A 24642-nucleotide genomic window follows, 5' to 3' on the forward strand; every position below is an offset into this window, starting at 1 on the left:
AACTCCACACAAGATGTTTCCTAGTTCAGATTCAAACCCTAAATCTGAAAGTCGTGAGGCCGATGTGCTGCCAGTACAACATTCATGGGTCGAAATGTTTTACCGTCACATCACCAAAGAGACTATGCCTCAAGCTGTTTTCGTACACGCACATACAAGTGTACACGCAAACACACACACACAACACAAACACACTTAGCAATACTCCCGTTAAGCATCGTGACCTTGGCAGCTAATGGAGGAGCGCTACCATCCTGCTAACACTCTCGGCTAATTGCTAATGGTGCCTGCTAATAGGTACCATCCTGCGCGGCAAATAAACATTAGCCAACCTTGGATGCTAACAGCGAGTGTTTGTGGCTAATGTGAATGCGCGGCTGTGTTTCCACAGAGTTTGAGGATGAGGCGGCGCGCTTTTAGCAATTAACAGACGCTATAAATAGGCACGCTGTTAGCGATTAGCAGAAGCTACAAATACGCACGCTGCTAGCAATTAGCCGATAAATAAAACAGTGGGTGTATTGTGAGGGTTCAAATAAAGCGCTAATGCATGTTTGTGTGTACATTTTGTGTGTAAGGGTGCGCGGCGTCTATAATCCCAGGTGGGCTGCAGAATCGGAAGACGACGTCTTTGAAGTGTGTCTTTAGGGTGAACATATGAGAGGGTCTATTTGAAGTCCCGCCCACCAGACACCTTTTGATGCCTTTCAAGTCAATCAAAAGTCACTTCCTGTCCTCAACCTACACATACTGTACATGAAGGCAAACGAGGTGAACAGAGGGACGCCAGAGCCTCAGGCCTTGTCTGCTTAATACGGCGGGGAGTGGGTGGGGATGGGATGGGGGGGGGGGGGGGGTCAATGAAAACGAGTCTGTTCACACAAAGGTATGGAGAACCCCCACTGTCTCACGGATTTACAAGCTAACACTTTGATGTGTTTTCACATTTATACAATCTGAACGTAGCAGTGTAGTACCACGATGTGCCACAACATGGTGGGCAGCACTGAGGTCTACTTGGAAGTGATGCGGCATAATTAACAGCAAGAAGAAGAAGAGGCGGATCAGGTCCCCACATGGGCTTCGTAACAGTTCTCGCTGATGAGCATGTGTGTTCTGTGCGTGCATATGTGACCCACACGTCCCATTCTCATGATTGGTGACGCCGGGGAGGATTACCGCTAAACACGCACACATTCTCACACACAAGATAAGAGAACTAAGATAAGGCCCATCAAAGAGAAAGTAACCTTCCTGCTGTAGGAAAGACAAACTGACCTCAGTGCATTTCAATGTTGAAAAGTGTGTGTATGTTTAGAGTGTGCATGTGCGTCTCCTATTTTCATGCTGTGTTTAATTGAAGTGTAAAAGTAGCTGTCAATCATCATCCTCAGGAAGAGGAGGAGGAAGAGGAGGAGGAAGAGGAGGAGGAAGAGGAGGGCGACGGAGTACCTTTCTTGACTTTCTTTGAAGATTGTTTCTTCTTGATGAACTTGGTGGCGTCCTCAGGTTCCTCAGTCTCGTCCCCTGCCAGCTCCGCGATGGGTTCAACGCCGCCTGAACGACACAACGTATTATTAAAATTGTTGCTAATGACCAGACAATGAAATTACTGAAGAGCTGAAATTTTTTCTTTGCAATATTTTCTATGCTGCTATAAACATGGTTTTGGGAATAACATTGCACTTGTGGAATAAGAAATAATCAGCAGAATCCAACCATTGATGTCATTTTCAGTCGAAGAAGAAGCAAAATGGCCGTCCCCTGAGATGGATAAAAATAACTCTTACCCAATCAAATTGCTTGGTGAGAACGAATTGTTGAATAATTATGCATATATCATAAAAGCCGTAAATTGTCTTGTGGAACATAACATTTTAGGAATGAAGCTTAAGAGTCATTTTATGTTGTCAGATGATTGATCACAGATGAAGAAAAAGAAGAAGCATTGAATAACATGAGTGTGTGTTTGTGTGTGTGTGCAAATCCCCGCTAGAGTCCAGGGATCACGGAGGGATTTAAGGAGCTCCTGAGGTGGATGAATTGGACGCCTTGTCTGCCGTCCGTCCGTCCCTCCTCCCCTGTCTCCTCTTCATCATCATCCTCCTCACTCCCCGTCCCATTCCTGCCCCCCCCCTTGTCTCCTGCTCCTCTTCCTCATCCCTTCCTGCTTTCTCTGCATCTGCTCCCCACTTCTCCTCATTCGTCCCATCTCCTCCATGTCTCCTCCTCCTCATTATTCCTTGCTTGCAACTACATTCCCTCATCACTTTCTTCTTATCCTCATGTCTTCTTCTTCACACCTCCTCCTCTTCTCCTTCTCACCCCCTTTTTACTCCTCCATTCTCTATCTCTATTATTCCTCCTTCCTTCTTATTTCATCCACCTCCTCTTTTCCTTAATTTCTTGTCTCTTTGCCTCCCATGAACCATGCCTTCCTCATACCAACTCCTCATCACGTCCTCCTCTCTTCATCTGCTCCTTCTTTACTTCTCCCCTTCACTCCTCTTTTCTCCCTCTTCGTCACTTTTCCTCATTCCTGACTGGTTTCTCTTCTTCATTTCTCCTTGTGTTCTCTTCATCACATCCTCCTCATCCACCTCCATGTTTTCTAACCATCTACCGGTACTCCTCCTTTCCCTCCAGTCCTTTCCCTTCTTTCTATCTTCCTAATTCCTTCCCACTTTTGCAGTCCTCCATTCCCATCCTTCATTTATCCTCTATCTCTTCATTTGCTCATTCTCTACTCTTCCCCTCCTCTTTTTTTCCTCTGCTTTTTCTCATCTCCTCCTTTTTCTTCAATCGTTATTATTCATCTTCTCTTCCTCCTTTTCCTTCTCTTCCTTATCACTTTTCCTCATTCCTGGCTGGTTTCTCCTCTTCTTCATTCCTCCTTGTGTTCTCCTCATCACGTCCTCCTCCACCTCCTTGTTTTCTAACCATCTATACTCCTCCTTTCCCTCCAGTCCTTTCCCTTCTTTCTCTTCCTTTTACCCTCCTAATTCCTTCCCACTTTTGCAGTTCTCCCTCCCCATCCTCCATTTCTCCTCATCTGCTCCTCTACTCCTCCCCTGCCTCCTCCTTTCTCCCTCTCTGCTTTTTCTCATCTACTCCTTCTTCTTCAATCGTTATTATTCATCTTCTCTTCCTCCTCTTCCTCACTTTTCCTCATTCCTGGCTGGTTTCTCCTCTTCTTCATTCCTCCTTGTGTTCTCCTCATCACGTCCTCCTCCTCCTTGTTTTCTAACCATCTATACTCCTCCTTTCCCTCCAGTCCTTTCCCTTCTTTCTCTTCCTTTTACCCTCCTAATTCCTTCCCACTTTTGCAGTTCTCCCTCCCCATCCTCCATTTCTCCTCATCTGCTCCTCTACTCCTCCCCTGCCTCCTCCTTTCTCCCTCTCTGCTTTTTCTCATCTACTCCTTCTTCTTCAATCGTTATTATTCATCTTCTCTTCCTCCTCTTCCTCACTTTTCCTCATTCCTGGCTGGTTTCTCCTCTTCTTCATTCCTCCTTGTGTTCTCCTCATCACGTCCTCCTCCTCCTTGTTTTCTAACCATCTATACTCCTCCTTTCCCTCCAGTCCTTTCCCTTCTTTCTCTTCCTTTTATCCTCCTAATTCGTTCCCACTTTTGCCGTTTTCCCTCCCCATCCTCCATTTCTCCTCATCTGCTCCTCCCCTGCCTCCTCTTTTCTCCCTCTCTGCTTTTTCTCATCTACTCCTTCTTCTTCAATCATTATTATTCATCTTCTCTTCCTCCTCTTCCTTATCCACCTCATCCCTCTTCCTCACTTTTCCTTATTCCTGGCTGGTTTCTCCTTTTCTTCATTCCTCCTTGTGTTCTCCTCATTCCCCTCCTCCTCCTCATCAACCCTCCCTGCCACATCCACCCTCTACTTCATTCCTTTATGCTTTCTGTGTTCTCCTCCTCATCCCTCCTCGCGTGTCCCTGCTTTCTCCTTTCTTCCTCCTCTCCTCTTCCCATCCCTCCTCCCCTACCTTCATGGCTCCTGGCTCACTCCTCATTTCCTCTCATCCCTGAGGATCATTCCCAGTTTCACGCTGCTTTCCTTTAACATCCACGGCACACATGTTGCCTTTGTGTCCCTTTCCCGTGTGTGTGTGTGTGTGTTGATGCATATATAGAAGACTGCAGACTGCATGTGCGTCTGCTATCATTTCGACCTTAAGTTGTCTGAGAATGTGTGTCCCAACCCCCTGTGTGTGTGTGTGTGTGTGTGAAGATTATCCTAAACCCTCTCTAATATTTATCCTGGCCTTTCTAAAGCCACTCTTGTTCAGTTTGGTGAGAACGCAGCATGTGGCTTCTCTCACACACGTACACGTACATACACACGCGCACACACGCAGTTGTTTGAAATGGGATATGCTTCGCTCTTAATTGGGCAGGTGTTTTTCTAAGGCCAGAGACTTTTTGGCATTACCCCCCCCCCCTTCCATGCTGTCTAACAATTTTGGTGGGAATGTGTGTGTGTGTGTCCATGTGGGGACCTCAGTCTTATAACAACATCAGGTAAGAAAAGGGTTCTGCTCAGTGTGAAAGTGAAACACACACACACACACATGCATGCACACACAAAGGATGAGACACAACAAAATGGAAACGTAATAAAATATTACAATTATAATCTTAAACGTCTTTTGTTCAAAGCCTTGAGTTTGGTCATGAATTTATCAATACGTATTTTTATCCTGCTTTAAAATGTTGAATTCAAGCTTCTTTTTTGGTTATAAACATAAAAGTTGTCATGACGTGTTTCTGTTTTGATTGCATTGAGTTTTGTTTCATGCTTTCCCTGTGTCCCTTTTTTCATGCTTTGTCTTGCTCGTTAAGTTTTCCCTTGTGTCAGCCAATCATCTCCCTGCAGCCTCTCGCGTCTTATCCAAGTGCACATCGTTGTGTCACCAGTTTGCTTATATTTATGCTGCATTCGAGGATAGTCGGAAGTCAGATTTTTCTCGGAAATTCCACCAGTGAAGTCGGAAAAAAAAAAAAGTACCCCCAACTTAATGACGGACTATAATGTGACGGCACTCTACAATGGCGACCCTTTTGGAAACACAGACCGGAATGGTAAAACTAGATAGCTTTCTCCATTCATAAATATTTGACATAACTTCACGTAACTCAATGTACGTGACAGTATGCCGCTATCTCCCTGCATGAAATTATACAGTGAACTACTGAACGGTACGAAATGCTTATAAAAAAAAGAAGAAGATAAAAACAATAAATGAAGCAAAATTGCGAGAAGGCAAGTTTTCTGGACGTCGAAATGAGTTTTTTTTAGGACCAAATAAATCCGCCATTTTCGTTGTTTACTTTTCGCCTCGAACGCTTTCAGGCCGGAACTGGGATATATCTGACTTCCGACCACCCTCGAATGCAGCATTAGTTCTCTGACTTTGTTCTGTCTTGTCTGGTTCATTGTTTTCATTTCGTTAGTTGTCAGCCTCCTGGGTCATGTTATTTTCCCAGTCAATTACGTTTGTTTTTTGATTACTCCACTTTCCTTGTTTGCCTTTTTGTTTTGGGAAAATAGATACTTTTTGTCCCTGCTTCCCCTGCACTTGGGTCTTCCACACCCCACCTTTTTTTTTGCCAATGTAAAATGTTATCTTCTACTTTAATCAAATTTAAACCCTCCTTTTGTTAGTCAATTTAACATGTTCTAAAATATAAACATCTTAAAACTAGTATAAAATGTAATAGCAATCTTCTCTTGTTCATTTTCTTAATTTAATTAAATGAAACTACTGCAATAGTTATGACTAGAATGTAAAAACAATAGAGGGCTACATATCGTTGCTGTCACTTATGTCGATTTTTAAATTTTTTAAAATTTTTATTATTATTATTATTTACATTTATGGGATTCAACTGAATGCAGACATCCCAAAAAAGGACAAAACGTGTTTTTCACAGGACAGCGTTGTTATAAAAGCTTCTACTGTGACTCCACAGTTAAACTAAAAACTGTCATTTATTAGAGATTTTAAATGTAAAGCTCCATGTTACCATTACCTGTTGAAAATCAATACTGGAGTGAGCAAGACAGCGCAGTAGAAATTGTGTACAGTCTTTTATTCCCTAACTGATGCTAAAAATGAAGAACATCATTCACGGAATGTTTGAGTCGGGAGATTTTTGCAATTCCGTTGTCCAGAAAGACAGACAATGCGGGCTCTGCTTGATTGCACTCGAAAAATTTGAAAAATAAAAATAAAAAAGCATGGTTTGGGTGCGTCAACAACAGCTGGAAGAACGATTGGGTTTGACGGTTTGGGTTTGTCGTCCCGACGACACTTTTGTGGAGCGAGCACGTCGGCTGCGTCCCGAAATACTTCCAGCGTGAGTTTTGCTTCTCATCAGCACATTCCTCATGCTTTATTCCGGGAGGCTGCGGCCTCAACGTGAGGGTGACACGGCTGTGCCGACAGCGCCAATTTGCCTGCGGCCTTCGCGCTATTTACAGCCTCAACGCAAGTACACAAACACACACATACAAACAAACACACACAGGAAGAAGACACATTCCCCCATACTGAATACACCAGGAACTTGTACTGTCATTGTAGGTATATTACCAGCAGAAGTGGCAAAACATCTGACACTCTGCAGTAGTGATTATGGGGGGAAAAAAATAATCACAATGATTTTGAAATCACAATTAATAAACACGATTATTCATTGATTTCAACTCCCCTTTAAGTATAGTTTGAAAGAAAAAGCAGAAAATAAATTTGAAAAAAAGTAAATATAGTAAAATAATAGCAATTAAAAACAAAAATAAATACAATACCTGCTGTGTATGCCTTGGCAAGCTACGAGCTTGTGAATTATCACTTGGTTGGTAATTTGTCAACCAAAATGTGAGCTACAGACAAGTTTCAAATGCAAGGCCGCTCAAGTCATTTGAAATTTTTTGGGGGAGGAATTAGGGTACTATTACAAACCGTCGGGTCAAAATTAACCCAATTATGGATCAAAAATCGACAATCCACTATATGGGTCAATTTGACCCAACTTTCTGGGTTGTTTTATACAAAATGACCCAATTTGTTGATCCAAGTTAAGGATCCGACCAATATTTATGAGTTGTTTTACACTAAAAGACACATTTCTTGACTCAAAGTTGGGCCAAATAGACCCAAGTAGAGGATCAGTCCATTTTTGACCCATAGTTGGGTTATTTTTGACCCAACTGTTTTTAGAGTGTAGGGCTGCTCGATTAGGAAGAAAATATTAATCACGATTACCGTATTTTCGGCGCATCGGATTAAAAAAATTGCATATTTAAAAACTTTTTCTATATATAAGGCGCACCGTTTTATTAGGCGCATAGAATAGAAGCTACTGTAGTGGCTGGGGTTGCGTTAAGCATCCACTAGATGTAGCTGCGCTAAAGGGAATGTCAACAAAACAGTCTGATAACTGCTTAATTGTTCTGACAACTCTATTCACTCTAAAAAAAAAGTTACTGGTGGTGCAGTCACAATATGGCTCCGTATTAACAATATAACAATAACTCAACATTGTTCAAACATTAATATACATATTTACAATATCTTCCAGCCTTGTTCAGGTGTGGGACTACCGTTCTAACCGCTGTTATTTCGACGACGCCCCCTGAGTACTAAACCAATATTGACCCACATATAAGGCACATCGGCTTATAAGGTGCACTGTCGTTTTTTGAGAAAATTAAAGGCTTTTAGGTGCGCCTTATAGTGCTGAATATACGGTATTTTGGTAATAATTGAAATCACAATTAGGATGATCATTTATTTTTGGGTGCGAAACAAGAAAATAATGGAATGTAAAAACTATTAAGACGAATAGTTATACAAATAGTTATCTTAAAATTTAAAAAGGTGCAAATGTAAAAATAGTATTAATATATATATATATATATATATATATATATATATATATATATATATATATATATATATATATATATATATATATATATATATATATATACAATTATGCTGATTTTGTAATTGTGGAGTGTAATAATTGAATTTTGAATTGAATTTCGATTAATTGCACAGCCCTAGGTACCATAATGCGCTCACATGTGGGCAAGGACAGTCACGGTTGCCATACAAATACAAAATGAGCTCACAAGGAACTGCTGTACATCAACATCAAGTTGCTTGGAGATGGTCTTATTGAGTTTACCTTGCCACTCATTTTCTTTCTAATCCCCTGAGAAAACTGTCACGTTTGCTTCCTCTGTTCCAAGTTTAGAGTGTTACACGCCATGGCACCCTAACAGCACAGTGACTGATTACAATGTTTCACTAAAGTTCCCTTGGACCATACAAAGAATGGTTCTCCAAAAGGTGGCGTAAAGTTCATCAGCAGGGTCTTATGGACCCAAAAACCTTTCAAGGAACTCAATGAGCTCATCCCTAACTGCTCTATATGTTTTATTGTGTGTGGGTGTATGACGACAACATCTACAATATTTGATATTTCCTGGAGGAGGCGGAGGCTTGTGTTAATTATTGATCGTCCAGTGTTTATTTTTAGAACTGCAGGGAGCTCCACTCTTCAATTTGTAAACGCCGCAGAGACACAACAAAGACAGCTGCACACATGTACATATAGTGCTTGGGTGCGCATGCACATACACACACTACATACGGTATCTATACACACACACACACACGCTCACGCACACACATACAGCAAGCCCATCCTCTCCCCTCTCTTTAAGTCTAAAATAGACACAGGCCTCAAACCACAGCTACCAGCGCAGCACTGTGAAAATAACTGTAGCACACACACACACGCACGCAAACACACACACACACGTGTACTGTACAAGCAGCGCACATGTGCTACTTAAAGCTTTGTTTACATTAATAACCAAACCAAAACCAAAAAGAGCAAAATGAGAGTGCAAACAGTGACTAGAAGACAAATTAAAATTGCACTTTTTTTTTTTTAAAGAACCATTTACCTTGCAAATATTACATCACATTACAACGTCCAGTAGCCACAAATTAGTTCACTTTTAGTTTTTTCGTTGTCCAATAAATCGGAGTTAAACGTGTTCATAAAAGTACCGCTGAGATCTTGTAAATGTTTTCAAACAAGTGCGTGAATTTTACATTGGTGCACTGTAAAAAAAATATGGCTTAACCTCAAAAAGTGACATCATTCTACTACAAGAAGGAGGTTTATTATTAATAAAAAGACATCTCTGGGGACAAGCAATCATTTTAAAAGGGTTTTTACAGTATACAGGCAAGTCCGAATACAGCTTTGTGCCACAGCATACCAAGCAGCACTGAGGTCTATTGGAATAGATGCAGTGTAATTAAGAGCAAGATGAGATTTTTTTTTTAATGGGCTTTAGGTGAACTGATGAATACACACACGCACGCACGCACACGCACATGCTCACCCACATACAAAAAAAAAAAAATATATATATATATATATATATATATATGTGTGTGTGTGTGTGTATATGTATATATATGTATATATATTTAAAAAAGAAAAAAAAGAAAAAAAAACATTTTTTATTTTTTATTTTTTTTTTAAAAAAGGAGAGCAATGATGATGTCAAATCGAATGAACAATACTGAGCTCTCCTGAGAAAAAAAAAAAGAGCAAGATGAGGCAGAGAAGGTACCCAACTAAACTCCTGTAATAGCTGTTGTTCCCACAGAAACGAGGGAATATTGCCTTTAAGTATTGTTTTATGCTTTGTTTGTTTTTTTTTAGGTTTATGCTCATTGTAACATCTATGCTACTTTCTGTCGGCCTGTCTCTAGTGTTTCTCAGTAAGTTAGCATTAGGCTAACCGGCTACTATTGAAGAGAACCTTAAATGATTTGGTGTTTAAATATAAAATAGTTGATTCTTTTTTGTTTGTTTTACATTTAAATGTGTTTTAAGCATGTGGGAGGAGTGAAATTATACAACAACAAAAAATACATTTAGATGGTCTCTCTATATATTGTGAACTTTCATCTATTGCGGGTGAATCTCCCTCGCAATTAACAGGGGTTCACTGTAAACAGCTTCAATTGATAAAGCCACAGTATCATTAAAGCTAAAATTAATGATATTGTTGATTTTATATCAAATTTTATTGCCGTGTGTGTCCATCTCAGCCTGTGTTGAAGTCAGGAATGTTCTACCAACCAAAAGCTATCATTTACACTCAATTACACAGTAACACCCACACCAAGTGGGGCTTTTTGTGCACTATCCCAGCAAATGTGTGTGCGCAGAGAAAGAGAGAGAGCGAGGGAGACATTTGCTGTTGGCGTTGTGGAAACGTAAACAAGTGCGTACCTCTACGGCTGAGTGAAAAAGCAACATCTGAGAAGGCAAATAAATTCCTGTTTACAGCGGCTGTTTGTGTGTATGTGTGATAGACCGCTGCCGACCTGACCGGAGGCGGCAAGGAAACACAAATGTAAACACACGCACACGAGCACGAGCACGCACAAACACTGACTTAATGAACTGACTTGTGGTTTTAATATGATAATTACTAGCACGGCTTCACAACCAGCGTCTAAAGTTTTATAGGGCTCTCACAGACCTGATGTCACACGCCACAGTGGAAAAGAGGGATCAAGGAGAAGAAAAAAAGAGGGATGCAGAGGAAGGAAGAGCAAAGGGCGGGAGTAGAACCAGAGATGGGGAAAGGCGCTCGGAGGAAGAAGATAAGGTGGAAGGGAGAAAGGGAAGGAAGGAAAAGGTGTGAAAGAAGGAAGGAGAAAAACGGAGGGAGTGAGGGAAAAAAGGAAAGAGGATGCAAACAAGGACGTAAGATGCTTGAGGAGAAGGAAAGAAGAAGAGGAAGCTGGGAAAGGAGGTTGAGGGAAGTAAGGTGGAGGGAAGAGGAAAAGAGTAAGCATGTAAAGAGAGGAAGGAAAGGAAAAAAGTGAAAGAAAGGCGTGAGCGCAATAGAGTGAAGGAAAGAAAAAGGGAACAAGGGTATAATAATGGAGAAGAAAGAGGAAATGAAGGACGGAGGGATGGAAAAGTGAAGACAGAAGAGCCAAGAGAAAAGGGAAGAGGTCATGGAAATAGGATGAAAGGAAGGAAGGAAGGGAGGAAGGAAGGAAGGAAGGAAGGAAAGAAGGAAGAAAGGATGGACAGATGGAAGGAAGGCAGGAAGGAAGGAATCAAGGATGGATGGTAGGAAGGTAGGAAAAAAGGATGTATGGAAGGAAGGTTGGAAGGAAAGAAGGATGGATGGAAGGAAGGTAGGAAGGAAGGAATCAAGGATGGATGAAAGGAAGGTAGGAAGGAAAGAAAGAAAGAAGGACGAAAGGATGGATGGAAGAAGGGTAGGAAGGAAGGTAGGAAGGAAGGAAGGAATCAAGGATGGATGAAAGGAAGGTAGGAAGGAAAGAAGGAAGAAAGGATGGAAGAAAGGAAGGAAGGAGGCAATTGAGCAAAGGAAAGGAGTAAAGGACAAAAGTAAGTTAGAAAGAGAAATGTGTCATTAAACCCTCGGGTGAACCTGATGCGGGACTCACCGGGGGCCACCAGGTTTTGAACCTGGGCGGGGACCTGGACGTTGGCCTCGGAGGCCAGCGTAAGACGTCCCCCTTTGGCCAGGCGCTCACACAGCAGGGTGATGTGCTTCTTGAGGCGGGCCGTGTCCCGGGGCAGGCCCAGCACGGGCCCCCCGGCCTGGGCCAGCGTGGTGGCCTGGTCCTTGGGGCTGCGAGACAGACACGTCCTCAGGAGGTGAGACACGGCCGCGTCGCAGCTCTCCTCCCAGCCCTGAGGGGGAGACGCGGAGGGCAAGGGTCACTTTGATGCATCGTCGGCATTGAGAAAATAATTCAGCGCTTTGTTTTAGGATCGTAACAAATTTTTTTTTAATTCATAAGCATTTCAATTACTTTCTAAAGCTTTACTATAAAGACGAGCTAAAAAGTACCATTGTGTGAATGCTGTCTTGCGCAACACCATTGCACAAATTATTTTCATCCATACAGTACAACAATAACCTCACAGGGACATCTTACCGAGGCTCCATCGATTATATTTAATATTCTGAGTTCCTAAAGTGAGATCATTACGTTTTGCATTGAAAAACGAGCTCCACCAAGCAATCAAGCGTAGTGATGAGAAAGATAAATGAATAGTAATCACGTCTCACAAAACCCACCGGGCCAGAGTCAACAGTGCAACAAGTGAAGACGTCTTAAATGTGATCCAGCTGAGCTACAAAAAAATTCCAGAAATGTATTTAAAAAAAAACAAAACAAAAAAAAACACAGCTGCAAGGAACTTTTTCTTCCTCCATAAAGTTGATGGAGAGCAGAGAGCTGTATTCACACAACACGCAGAATTATTTATACGTGCTTAAATAAAGGCATGTGAGGAGGGGGGAAGATGAAATGATAGAGAAAACAGAAATATGTCTCTTACTAGAGATATCTTAATTTTCTTTCTTTCACTTACTTCCTCCTTCCCCAACGAAGCTCCAGTAAAGAGAATACACATGCGTGAACTCTGCTTGTATGCGTTGCTGCTCTGCCTGTCAAGCAGCAGTTGTTTGAAAGTTTATATTGACCGCAACATGTTAGCTCATTTCTGCTAGCATCTTATTTTATGTATTAGCATCAAACAAGCAAACTTTTGTTAGATGAAATAAAGTAGCAGTTATTTGAAGGTTTATAATGATCAAAACATGTTAGCTCATTTTCGTTAGCCTGTTACTTTATGTATTAGCATTAAGCTATCAGACAGATTAAATTACATGGTTTGGTTGAACATTTTGTATCTTCAATATAACTGTTGGGTAGAAACCCTGCATGTCCAAATATGGTCAAGTTAATATTTTGTCACAAAGTGATACTATTGATTCGTCCCCACGTCATGTTATTTCTTACACATTACTGACCAATTGAGTGTGGAAAATAGTTTGAAAACAAATCTATTAATTGCCTTGAATGCTCAACTGTTGTACAACTTCCTCACGTGTGACATTTTGTCTCCTCCACATTGTAACGACTGGATTTTTTTTCTTCTCAGGTCCATGAATCTCATCTTTTTGGCACTAAACGCCACCTCAATCCATTTGAAATGAAACAAGATGTGCTTTAACTGCAGCCTTTCAGCTTTATTTTGAGGGTATTTACATCCAAACCAGGGGACCGGTATAGGAATTGCAACACTATGTATATTTGCACCACTCACTTTTTAAGGGACCAAATGTAAAGGGACAAATTAATCATAAATCTCTTTAACTTTTAATACTTTGTTGCAAATCCTTTGCAATCAATTGCAGACTGATGTCTGAAACACATAGATATCGCCAGATGCATCTTTGCCTTAAAAAATGAGTCATTGTCCATCTGCACTGTGAAGCGCTGTCCAATGAGTTCTGGAGCATTTGGCTGAATATGAGCAGACAATATTGCTCGAAACACTTCACAATTCATCCTCCAGTTTTTGTCAGTCACATCATCAATAAAGACAAGGGAACCATGAAGTTCCACTGTTGGCCATACATAACATGCCCACCTAGCTATGAAATTACCCGGCAGCCAATTGTCCCATTAATTTTGGTCCCTTAAAAAGTGTAAGGCACATTGTTTTAATCCCCGTTCAGATGGATATACTCAAATTAAAGTTGTACGTCTGCGGTTACACAATATGTTGCTTCTTTCATTTCAAATCCACGGTGGTGATGTTCCGAGCCAAAAAGATCAGAAATGGGTCAATGTCCCAATATTTATAGACCTGGCTGAATTTTTCCAGTGAATTCTACACTGTGACGAACTGATTGTGATCCTGATGTATCCTCAAGGGATGGTGAGGAGATCCCAGCGTAGTGTAGCTTGTTCTCACACGGTCGTGACTGCATCTCTGCTTCTCAGATGATTTTCCCAGACCAGACAGATCGGAACGTCATGTTGTCTGTCTGGAGCGTTCGCCTCCTCGTTGGGATCGCTCCAAGGTGCTGTGCTGGGTCGGGCTTGAACATTTTTTTGCAGACAGCCAGGATTTTTTGTAAATCACACACGAGATCCTTGTCTCACTTGTTCAATTTATCAAGTGAACGACAACATGATGTCGGTATATCCTCCCACAAATGAATGTTTAACTCATTCACTGCCTTTGACGGCAATAAACGTCAAAAATTGAAAAATTGAACTATTTCTATCAGTTTAACCTTTTTTCTCTCCATTTTGTTAACAAGAGTATGAAAACCTATATTTTTTTATTGTACATCTAGAACACATATAAAATTTGTGATTAATCGTGAGTCAACTAGTGAAGTCATGCAATTAATTACAATTACAAAATTTAATTGCCTGTCGTCCCAAATTTTTAATAATCTTTTTTTTTTTTATTCATTCACTGCCATTGACGGCAATAAATGTCAAAAATTCATTTGAACTATTTCTATTAGTTAAACCTTTTTCTCTCTCCATTTTGTTAACAAGAGTATGAAAACCTAGATTTTTTTATTGTACATTTAGAACAGATATAAAAATTTGTGATTAATCGTGAGTCAACTAGTGAAGTCATGCAATTAATTACAATTACAAAATTTAATTGCCTGTCGTCCCAAATTTTTAATAATCTTTTTTTTTTTTTTTTTCATTCACTGCCATTCACGGCAATAAACGTCAAAAATTCATTTGAACTATTTCTATTAGTTAAACCTTTTTCTCTCTCCATTTTGTTAACAAGAGTATGAAAACCTAGATTTTTTTATTGTACATTTAGAACAGATATAAAAATTTGTGATTAATCGTGAGTCATCTAGTGAAGTCATGCAATTAATTACAATTACAAAATTTAATTGCATGTCGCCCCAAATTTTTTAATAATCTTTTTTTTTATTCATTCACTGCTATAAACGTCAAAAATCCATTTTAACTATTTCTATTAGTTTAACATTTTTTCCCACTTTTGTTAACAAGAGTATGAAAACCTAGATTTTTTTATTGTACATTTAGAACAGATATAAAAAATTGTGATTAATCGTGAGTCAACTAGTGAAGTCATGCAATTAATTACAATTACAAAATTTAATTGCATGTCGCCCCAAATTTTTTAATAGTCTTTTTTTTTTTATTCATTCACTGCCATTGATGGCAATAAACGTCAAAAATTCATTTGAACTATTTCTATTAGTTAAACCTTCTTCTCTCTCCATTTTGTTAACAAGAGTATGAAAACCTAGATTTTTTTATTGTACATTTAGAACAGATATAAAAATTTGTGATTAATTGTGAGTCATCTAGTGAAGTCATGCAATTAATTACAATTACAAAATTTAATTGCCTGTCGTCCCAAATTTTTAATAATCTTTTTTTAATTTTTTTATTCATTCACTGCCATTCACGGCTATAAACGTCAAAAATCCATTTTAACTATTTCTATTAGTTTAACATTTTTTCCCACTTTTGTTAACAAGAGTATGAAAACCTAGATTTTTATTTATTTACATTTGAACTGATATAACATTTGTGATTAATCGTGAGTTAACTAGTGAAGTCATGCGATTAATTACAATAAAAAAATGTAATTGCCTGTCGCCCCTAATTTTTAATAATTGTTGTTTTCTTTTATGAATTTATGGCAGTGAATGAGTTAAGACTGATAGAATTATCTGAAGGAACTGTATTATTATTATTTTTTTTCTAAATCTGTGCTTTGTTGCATCTCCCGTCTGGTAACATCTACTTATTTTCTTCAGAATCACCATCAGGATCGTACAATGTTGCCTTCTTCTTTTGAGTGTGTAACATCAGCTTCTTGTCTGTCATCATGTGGTCGTCTTGACCCCGCTTTCAACTTGCTCTTCTTCTTCTTTCAACTCTCTTGTTCTTCCCTCTCAGTCACTGTTGGTCATTAGAGGCTTGATGACCTGTCATTAGGACTCATTAGGGGCCTATCAGCATGGCGGCAGGTAGGGGTGGAGGAGACGGGGGGGAGGGAGATTAACTGGCAGCGCACTCACCCCTCCCTGTGAGTCTGCCCGAGAAAATGAGAATGTGTGTGTGTGTGTGTGTGTACCAATTGCGGTGTGTCGTGCAGCAGCGGCAGCATGGTGGCCTCCAAGATGTTGGTCTGCTCAGGTGTGAGGCCCTGCCACAGTGACAGCAGCAGCACCAGCAGCTGCGTGGAGCTCCTCAGCCGCACGAAGGCCTCCTCCAACTGACACACGTTCTCCTCCGCCGCCTCCGCCAGAGTCATCACCTGGATGGTCACAACAACAGTCACTACTTGAGGGATTTATTTTTTTTTTTAAATAATGTAAACTTTGCTTTAGTGGGTTACAAAAAATGATGTAGCGAGCCAGATTTAGCCCCGAGGTCTTGCGTTTGACACGTGACCTAAACTATACTAACCTACCCAGAAACTTCATATTTTCACCGTCCTATTACTTTAGTGCACATGGTATATTTTGCCACCCGTTCCCTGTCACTCCCCTTCAAGCCGCATGGCCAAGTGTTCCATACGTCATCTGCCACTGAGGTGAGAAGCTCAGATGGAAAAACTTCTCAAAGCAAAACAACTCCAAGGAGAAAAGTCCAAGGATCAACATGAAAACACGTTCCCCTACCACCCACCGCCCTCCTCCTTCCTCTCTTCCGAGGACTCTGGTGGTCAGAGGCTGACACATGAACCAGACTGTGGACAGCCACTTCCTTACCAGCCTTGAACCGATGTAGAGGTCGGAAGGATGACAAGGCTGAAGTCTCAAATAGATCTTCTATCTTCCATGTGAACGCAGCTGTGCTTATTCCATTTTTTTTTTACTATCCATCCATTCACCTAACAACATTTTTCAGGAGGCATCAACTATTCCTATATTTGTAACTCAAGTCGACTTTACTTCCAACTCAAATCTGATGGCTGTGCTGGTTTTGGCGAAGAAAAATGAGCGCCTTCTTAGCATAGCGTTCAGCTAAACAAGCACTTAAGAGCCGGGGCCCCCGTGTTGCGTCCTTGCGGTGACCTAGAAAACCAGCAAACAGAAAGCGAACGCCGGCTTTGAGACCAACATTTAAAGGTGCAACTTAAGACCTCGAGTGAGTTGAACTCTGAACCTCAGCCAGGGTCCGTTCCGAACATCGTGATCGAGTGATGGCGGGACGATAAGGACGACAAGCGAGGACAGGCCCAAGGCTCAGGAGAAAGCAGATCCTGGACTAATGGACCACAATGACTTGACAAATGGATTGAGGAGATTTGTCAAGAACACCCAGATGGGAAAACGTCAAACCTCTACAACAGGACACCTGGACTTAAGTGTTTGGACACAAATATAGTGGGGAGAAAAATGTCATTACTACAGATGGATAAACGGACGTGTGGCCAGATACGAGACCAGATACTTGATAAACGGACGGATGGCCAGATACGAGGCCAGATACTTGATTCACCCCTGAGAGACATTAGATGATGTTTAGAGCATTGATTTGAAATCCATAATACCCAGTTTAGGGTCCATGTCCATGGTCCTCACTAGTAAAATAATTCAGTCTTCAAATCAGTAATGGGTTTCTAGAACCAATCAGATTCAAATTTATCCTCATAGGCCCTTGATGACATCAGCATTTTTTCCATCCTCTGATTGGATGCTCAGAGCTAACCCAAAAAAAGTTCATAGCGATCGGAATGAATTTTAAAATCTTAATTTCTGGTGAGTATGTTGTATTTCATTACAAATGATTAACAGATAACGCAGTTGTTGTTATATCATGTTTTTGTATAGCATTAATGCTATATGATTCGTAATTCGATTGGCAAGTCTCCATTGAAGGCCCATGTACCCTTTGCATGGGTCGCCACTGGTGAAATTCAAGTCAGTGGTCCCGACCGACCCTGCGAGACGCTGAATTCCTTCGGTCCACATGTAACATTCTGACCATACACAGTATGTAAAATTCAACCCCACCAGAGCGCGCACGCACGAGCGGACCACCCTCCCTCGAGACGTCTCTGAAGTGTGTGTGTGTGTGTATATTGATAAAAGGCTGAGGGTCCAGTGAAGGGCTCCATTGTTGGTCGCGGCTCGCTTCCACGCATACACTGATTGATGCCAGCTGAGTGGACACAAAGACACTTTTAGTTGGCGCGCACACATACACAATGACCAGTAATTTCGGAGTAGGAATGCGTCGTGTTTGCTCATGATAGCACACGCAAACATAAACAAAGACACATGGATGGGCAACAATGCAGAAGATGGACATAGACGTGCACAAACCAGTCACATGACTCGGTGTGTTATTATTGGTCTCGATGGCCAGACCATGTGCGCTTTATGCTGCTACATTCGAGGAAGGTGGGAAGTCGGATTCATAGCACTTGGATTGTCCCAGTTTCGACCTCAATGTAAACAACAAAGATGGCTGATTCAGATGAATTGTTTGTTGTTCTGGTTAACACATTCCTTCCAAATCACCTTTTGTAATGTGAACCGATTTCACATAACTAAATTAAAGTAACAATACATAAAAACTAGTGGTGTAAAAATTAGTGTGTTAATTTAAAGTTCCTTTAATGCTACAATTTTTTTTTAACGTGCGACTAATGATCGCTCCTTACTTGGAAACCCTGTACTGGGAGAATTCCAGTCGCAACGCAGCAGACACGTCCACGTCAACATTTAGCAGTAATAAATTTAATAATAATGCATACATTTGTGGAGACTAGGGTCAAGTTGTATTTTACAATTTAAAAAATGTGCAGAATTTCACAAGTTACGTCATGTTGAAGATTAGATAGCTCTTAATATGAAAAGAAAAATGCACTGAGCTGTCACCGTCTTACAAATGCAATTATGCCATCTAGTGGCAGAAACATGACCTCAACGCAAATCCATATCACAACGTTTTTTCACAGTACAGTACATCTTTTAAATTTTAACTACATTTTATGAATTATTATGAAATTACTGCATCAATGACTAAAAGATGCAGCCATATTTTTCACTTTTTTTTTAGTTTTAAGTTTTTTCCCCACTTTTATGTTAACAAGAGTATGACTTAGACTAACTTAGAAAAAATATATTGTAGATTTTATTGTACATTTAGAACACATACAAAATTTGCAATGAATCATAAGTTAACTATTGAAGTCATGCGATTAATTACGATAAAAAATGTTAATCGCCTGACACCACTAATAAAATTATAAATAAGCATCTGTTTAAGTCTGACTTCTCACTTTCCTTTCCATGCTTAGGCTAAAGCTGAAGTGTTAGTTACAAATGATTAGCTTTTTGGCTATCATTTCTTGACTTTTTAATTGCACTTATACTGTATCACAAACTAGAGAAAAAGGCCAAGAGTTACACAAGACATTCAAGCAGCCTGCTTAAAAGCGTCTGTTATTGACGACTGATGTTGTTTCAGTCCCAGATGGAAGTTTTAATCAAAGTCAAAGTCATGTGAAACACGTGTGTGTACAGAGGGTTTCCTTCTCTTAATTCAAGAACAAATTAGCATCGCCATTTAACAAAAGCTTGGATTGCAGAAGCCATTTCCTCAGATAGAATTACACACACGCAGAGTGAGTCTGTGCGCACATACACACACACACACACAATAATGTTCTTCTTCCACTAACACCAGAAGAAGACATTTCCTCGATAATGAAGATGATTAAAAACATGTGCTGAGAGGTCTTGAACTCGTCTACTAACTTGGTGGATAAAAATAGCTACAACATGGATGCCGTGGTATGATGTCACTTGCGAACACAACATTAAGTAATACAAACTTTTTTTTTTACACTAACACTTTAATATATGACTTAAAATCTATAAAATCTGCACTGTTAAAATACAATAAATAAATATTGCTATGATATATCTGAAAATCCCTGGCAGGTGTACCTAATATTATGGCCTGCGAGTGCACGGTAAACAGGTGCACACGCACACAAAACGTAGAAGACGGTGTGGATGTAAACAGGCGTCAGACGTGGAGACAGTGCGGTGATGCGATCACAACTGCGATAGGTTGCCAGACAGTAACCGCTATTGTCGCTGCTCAAAACCAGCACGCACACATACAATAGTGATAAGAGTCGTCTGTCTACACGTCTGCTGATAGCATCGCGGCCAGCGAGGACGAGGGAAGGAGGGAAGGAGACGAGAAGACCGCTGCAGTTACCACGGCTGAGAAGCTGAAAAAGTCAAGTTGATGAAAGCCTCGTGGATGAGCGCGAGTGGAGGATCGCATGACAGGGTCTGGCGACCCGGCCGGATCGGGAAAGTTATTCCAACAGAGAAATGAAATAAAATATACATGAAAAAAATGAATGTATGTAACTGTATACAAAACAGGAGGGATGTGAGTGAATGAATGAGTTATGCGGAGGGAGATAGGGTGACAGGGGGGAGTGCAGAGATTGATGGTGGGGTGCTGGAGGAGGGCGGGGTATCGAACACACGACCTTTCATCGCGGAGCAAAGCTCTTTGTGTGGCGACCGTGTGAACACGCGTGTAGAAAAAACTCCAAAGTGAACCCACCACGGCAGTGAAAACATTGAAGTTGCCTCCTTTGGCGGCTCATCAATCACGGCCTGACAAAAGGACACTTTGGTGACTTTTTGTTGACTTTTGTGGACTTAACCTCGTCTGGATCCACTTTGAGGAAAAACATCACTGTTGTTGCTGCATCATTCTCCGTCTGGGAAGAGTGACCAATCACTTTTGCTCTTCAAATACATACTTGACTGAGGCAAGGAAACTCAGTATTAGCTACGTTAGCTTAGCATATTGATTTGTGCAACGTTCTACTCTACCACATACAGAACATACAACCATACTCACAGACATATACTGTCACACCTGTTGTGGACAACACTATAAAATAAAGTGACGGCTAAAAACACACACACACACAAACACTTTACATACATACATTGGTGCTCTGGGTGGTCCCAAGGGCTCAGAGGCCCCTGACCGAGCAGGGGACTAAATTACAGAGTGTGACCCACCGCAGTGACACCCAACCTGGGATTAACATCCAGCCCGGCTCCCAGGGCGCCGGTAGCCTCAGGCTGCGGGGGGCTGACCTCCACAGGTTCCAAGGTGATCTCACACACACTTTGGCACACACACTGAGGCCCACCCAGACGTGAAATAATGAGAGGGTTGGGTGGGAGTGGACCTCTGGGTGGAGAATTTGGCACTCAAGTCTAAAGTGTGTCTTCATGTATACGTGAGGATAGAAATGCACATTTCTGTACCATTAATGAGGTTTTTTTTAATCAATAATTTGTATTAATTTTAACTATTTTATGGACATTTTTAAATCATATTTTCATTAATTATTTTAGCTTTTTTATGGATGAAAAAAGTTGAAAAACTTGTGACTAGTTCAAGCTTTTTATTTTATTTTATATTATCTTACATTACATTTAAAAAAAAATATTATTCACCATTTATTTTCTTTTATGAATGTAAAAGCCACAAAAATCGAATTAAATTATATATAAATAGTACTGTGTGGATGCAAAAAAGTAAAAACATTTTTTTTAAATACAGTAGTCATTCATTTTTCCTACTATTATTATTCTTCAATTTTTTGTAATTGTTTTTTTATTTCATTCAACACATTTATGGGCATGACATTTTTTGAAATTATTTTAATTATTCCATTTAATTAATTATTTAAAAAAATATTATAATGATAAATTCCCCCAAATTATATAATATACATTTTTATTATTTTATTTTTTATATAATATAAATTACAAAAACAAATATTTGAATTACTTTATAGACTCCACCCAAAATACCAAAAACAAAAATTTAAATAATTAAAAGGGTTTGGCTAATTATATATATATATATCAAAGTGCGTGTGTGGAAACATCTGGATGGATGTAATGTAAGGCTTGCATAGGAGGTTACAGCAGGTCAAATGAATGAAATGAAACACACACACACACACACACTTACACATTCACACACACACCTCATAAAGTAGTCTGCTACAGCTGCGTGGACGTGTGGATGGGGTGAAAGTTCAAACACATATGCTGACAGCACACACTCGCCCCGTAGTGAACACCCTTAAATCTCACACACGCGCGCGCTCACACATACACATAGGCTCAACTCGTGAAAGTGTTAAGAGAATGTGATGTGACTAAACCCAAGGGCCTGTTTCAGCAAAACAGCTGTGCAATGAGTGTGCATGCATGCTGATCCACACTAACAAATACATTAACACAATCCAGAAAGTGTTTTTTGATGATCACAAATTATCATTACATTGCCAGAAATTCACATAATTTGAAGAGAGAGCACAGAGGAAGTAGACAAGGATATGAAGCCAACATAAGCAAATGTGACAAGGAAGTGTAAAGCTGGATGTGGAGACCATGAAACGGAGACCAGTGAGACAAGAGGAAATGATGACATGAAAACAAGGAAGCAGAAAAGAGGTAATTAGAATGAGGCTGCGTGGACAACAAAGTGCAGGCTAGGCAGTGATGACGTGCAAAAGAAGACGTGACAACAAGGATGAAAAGACATGGATGTGGAGAGGAGGAAGTGAGGACATGAAAGTGAAGACAAAAAAGTGGAAACGAGGATGTAGGAACAAGAAAGTTTAAAAGGGAAGTCAACCTTAAACATTTCTTGACCGTAATATGTTATAAGGGACCTCACTAGTGTAAACATGGATTTCTGATTAATATTACATTTGAGGAATATGAGTTATGCAGCAAAATCCAGCTGTTTTTATTCTTCTCAGGAGGCGGCCATTTTTCCACTTGTTGTCGACTGAAGATGACATCACATTTGCTCAGGGCTCAGGAAACGACCAATCATCGCTCACCTGTTTTCTGAAGCTGAGCTGTGATTGGTTGTTAGCTGAGACCTGAACAACTGTGATGTCCTTTTCACTCGACAGCAAGTGGCAAAATGGCCGCCTTCTGATCCCACTAACGCAATACTAACCAGAATAACTTAATTTAATTTAAATAATGGGGCGGCATAGAATATATTATTGTCAAGATTGTATTTATTTTATTTTGGGGGTGGTGGGTGGGGGTACTTCCCCGTTTAGAAAAATAAAAGATGGCAAAGCTGAGACGAGGAATTAAAAAGGAGGAAGTAGTGACATTAAGTGAAGACAAGGAAGCAGAAATGAGGGAGAGAAGATAAGGAAGTGCAGATGGGAAAGAGAGAGTGTAGATGAGTAAAAAACGATGACATAAAGAGGAGGATGTGAAGATAAAGATGTGGGAATGAAAGTACGGACGACAAAGTGGAGAAAGGAAAGTGAAAATGAGGAAGTGAAGTCAAGGAAAAAGAGACAAGAGGAAATAAAGTAGGGACAAGGGAGTGGAGACAAGGAGTTAGAGATGGGAAGTGAAGACATGGAAGTAAAGAGAAGGAAAAGTTGAGGCTGTGAAGATAAGGTATAGGATGTGGAGGTGAGGGTGTGATGATGAGGAAGTGAAGACAAAAATAGGAATGAGAGAAGTAGACATGAGAAAGTGAGGACAAGGAAGTGATGACTACAAAGTTTAGACGAGGAAGTGGAGACAGGAAGTGAAGACCAGGACGTCGAGGAGAACAGGTTGTGGTGACCAGAGGCTGGACAAGGAAGTGGAGACAAGAAAATGAAGATTGAAAAGCGGATACAGTAAGGAAGTTGAGCTTATGTATTATATTTCCTACGGGAGATTTTGAAGGAAGTTAACTACATCCTGTCTGCCAGGAAGATTATTCTGTTTTCTTTTCTCTTCATATGTGCTTTACACTGCCAACGTGTGTATGTGTGTGTTTAGTCTAAAGCCATATTTAGTCTCTGGTTCTAAAAGGAGGCCTATAATCACACAGAACCTCTCTCTCTCTCTCTCTCTCTACTCATTACACACACACACACACGCACACACACACACACGCGCACACACACACACACACAAGCCTGTCATTAAAAGTTCACACTAACCTCCCAGGCTGCACACGCATCGAGTGTGTATACGTGGACACACACACACACGCAAAATTGCAAGAGACCAAATCAAAGCTAATAATGCTAACAGGATGCTAACCAGACTAAAGCTATCAAAAGGCCAGTTGACAAGATATGAATATTTACCGCCAATCAGTCACACAAACATACACGCACACAAAATTGCTACAAAGCTAGTAATGCTAACGGAATGCTAACCATCGCCATCACACAATGAACATGGACAGCCAATCGAACTCACACACAAACACACACACTTGGAGGCCGCGTATACCTGTGTGTGCGCTTGTGTGTTTGCTTTGCACTGAATGGTCGCATTGAAGAGAGTGAGCGCGAGAGGGGGGGAAAAAACTCAGGGAATTTACTGCTACAAGATAAATATCCTCATCTCGGCGTCGCCAGCCTGCCGCACGCGCGTACACGCGCAACCATAAAATCAGTGTGTAATCTTACAAATCAGCCATTGTTTGTCATGCGGAAGTGAAGCGCACACAACTTGCAGAGGCAGACATGTTGACTTTGGGCAGAACAACATACATACGCCATGCACACATATGCTGACAGACCATATAACAATGCTCCAAAGTAGGGCTGAACAATTTTGAAATATTACGAGGATCAAACATTTATGTTAATTTATTAAAATGTAT

At 40.5% G+C, this 24642-nt stretch overlaps 1 protein-coding gene across 2 annotated transcripts in view; it reads right to left on the reverse strand.

The window, feature by feature from the left end:
• The window catches only part of bbs9 (Bardet-Biedl syndrome 9), a 103066-nt gene that overhangs the window by 38054 nt on the left and 40370 nt on the right, over positions 1–24642 (reverse strand). For both annotated transcript variants that reach the window (XM_077576668.1, XM_077576667.1), the window contains 3 exons: positions 16055–16237; positions 11545–11794; positions 1453–1557 (listed from right to left, as the gene is read on the reverse strand). In XM_077576668.1, coding sequence (XP_077432794.1) covers positions 1453–1557; positions 11545–11794; positions 16055–16237 — 538 coding nt within the window. The remainder of the gene's footprint in view (positions 1–1452; positions 1558–11544; positions 11795–16054; positions 16238–24642) is intronic.

This window comes from Vanacampus margaritifer, chromosome 9, assembly GCF_051991255.1.
Source record: "Vanacampus margaritifer isolate UIUO_Vmar chromosome 9, RoL_Vmar_1.0, whole genome shotgun sequence".
Classification (NCBI taxonomy): domain Eukaryota; kingdom Metazoa; phylum Chordata; class Actinopteri; order Syngnathiformes; family Syngnathidae; genus Vanacampus; species Vanacampus margaritifer.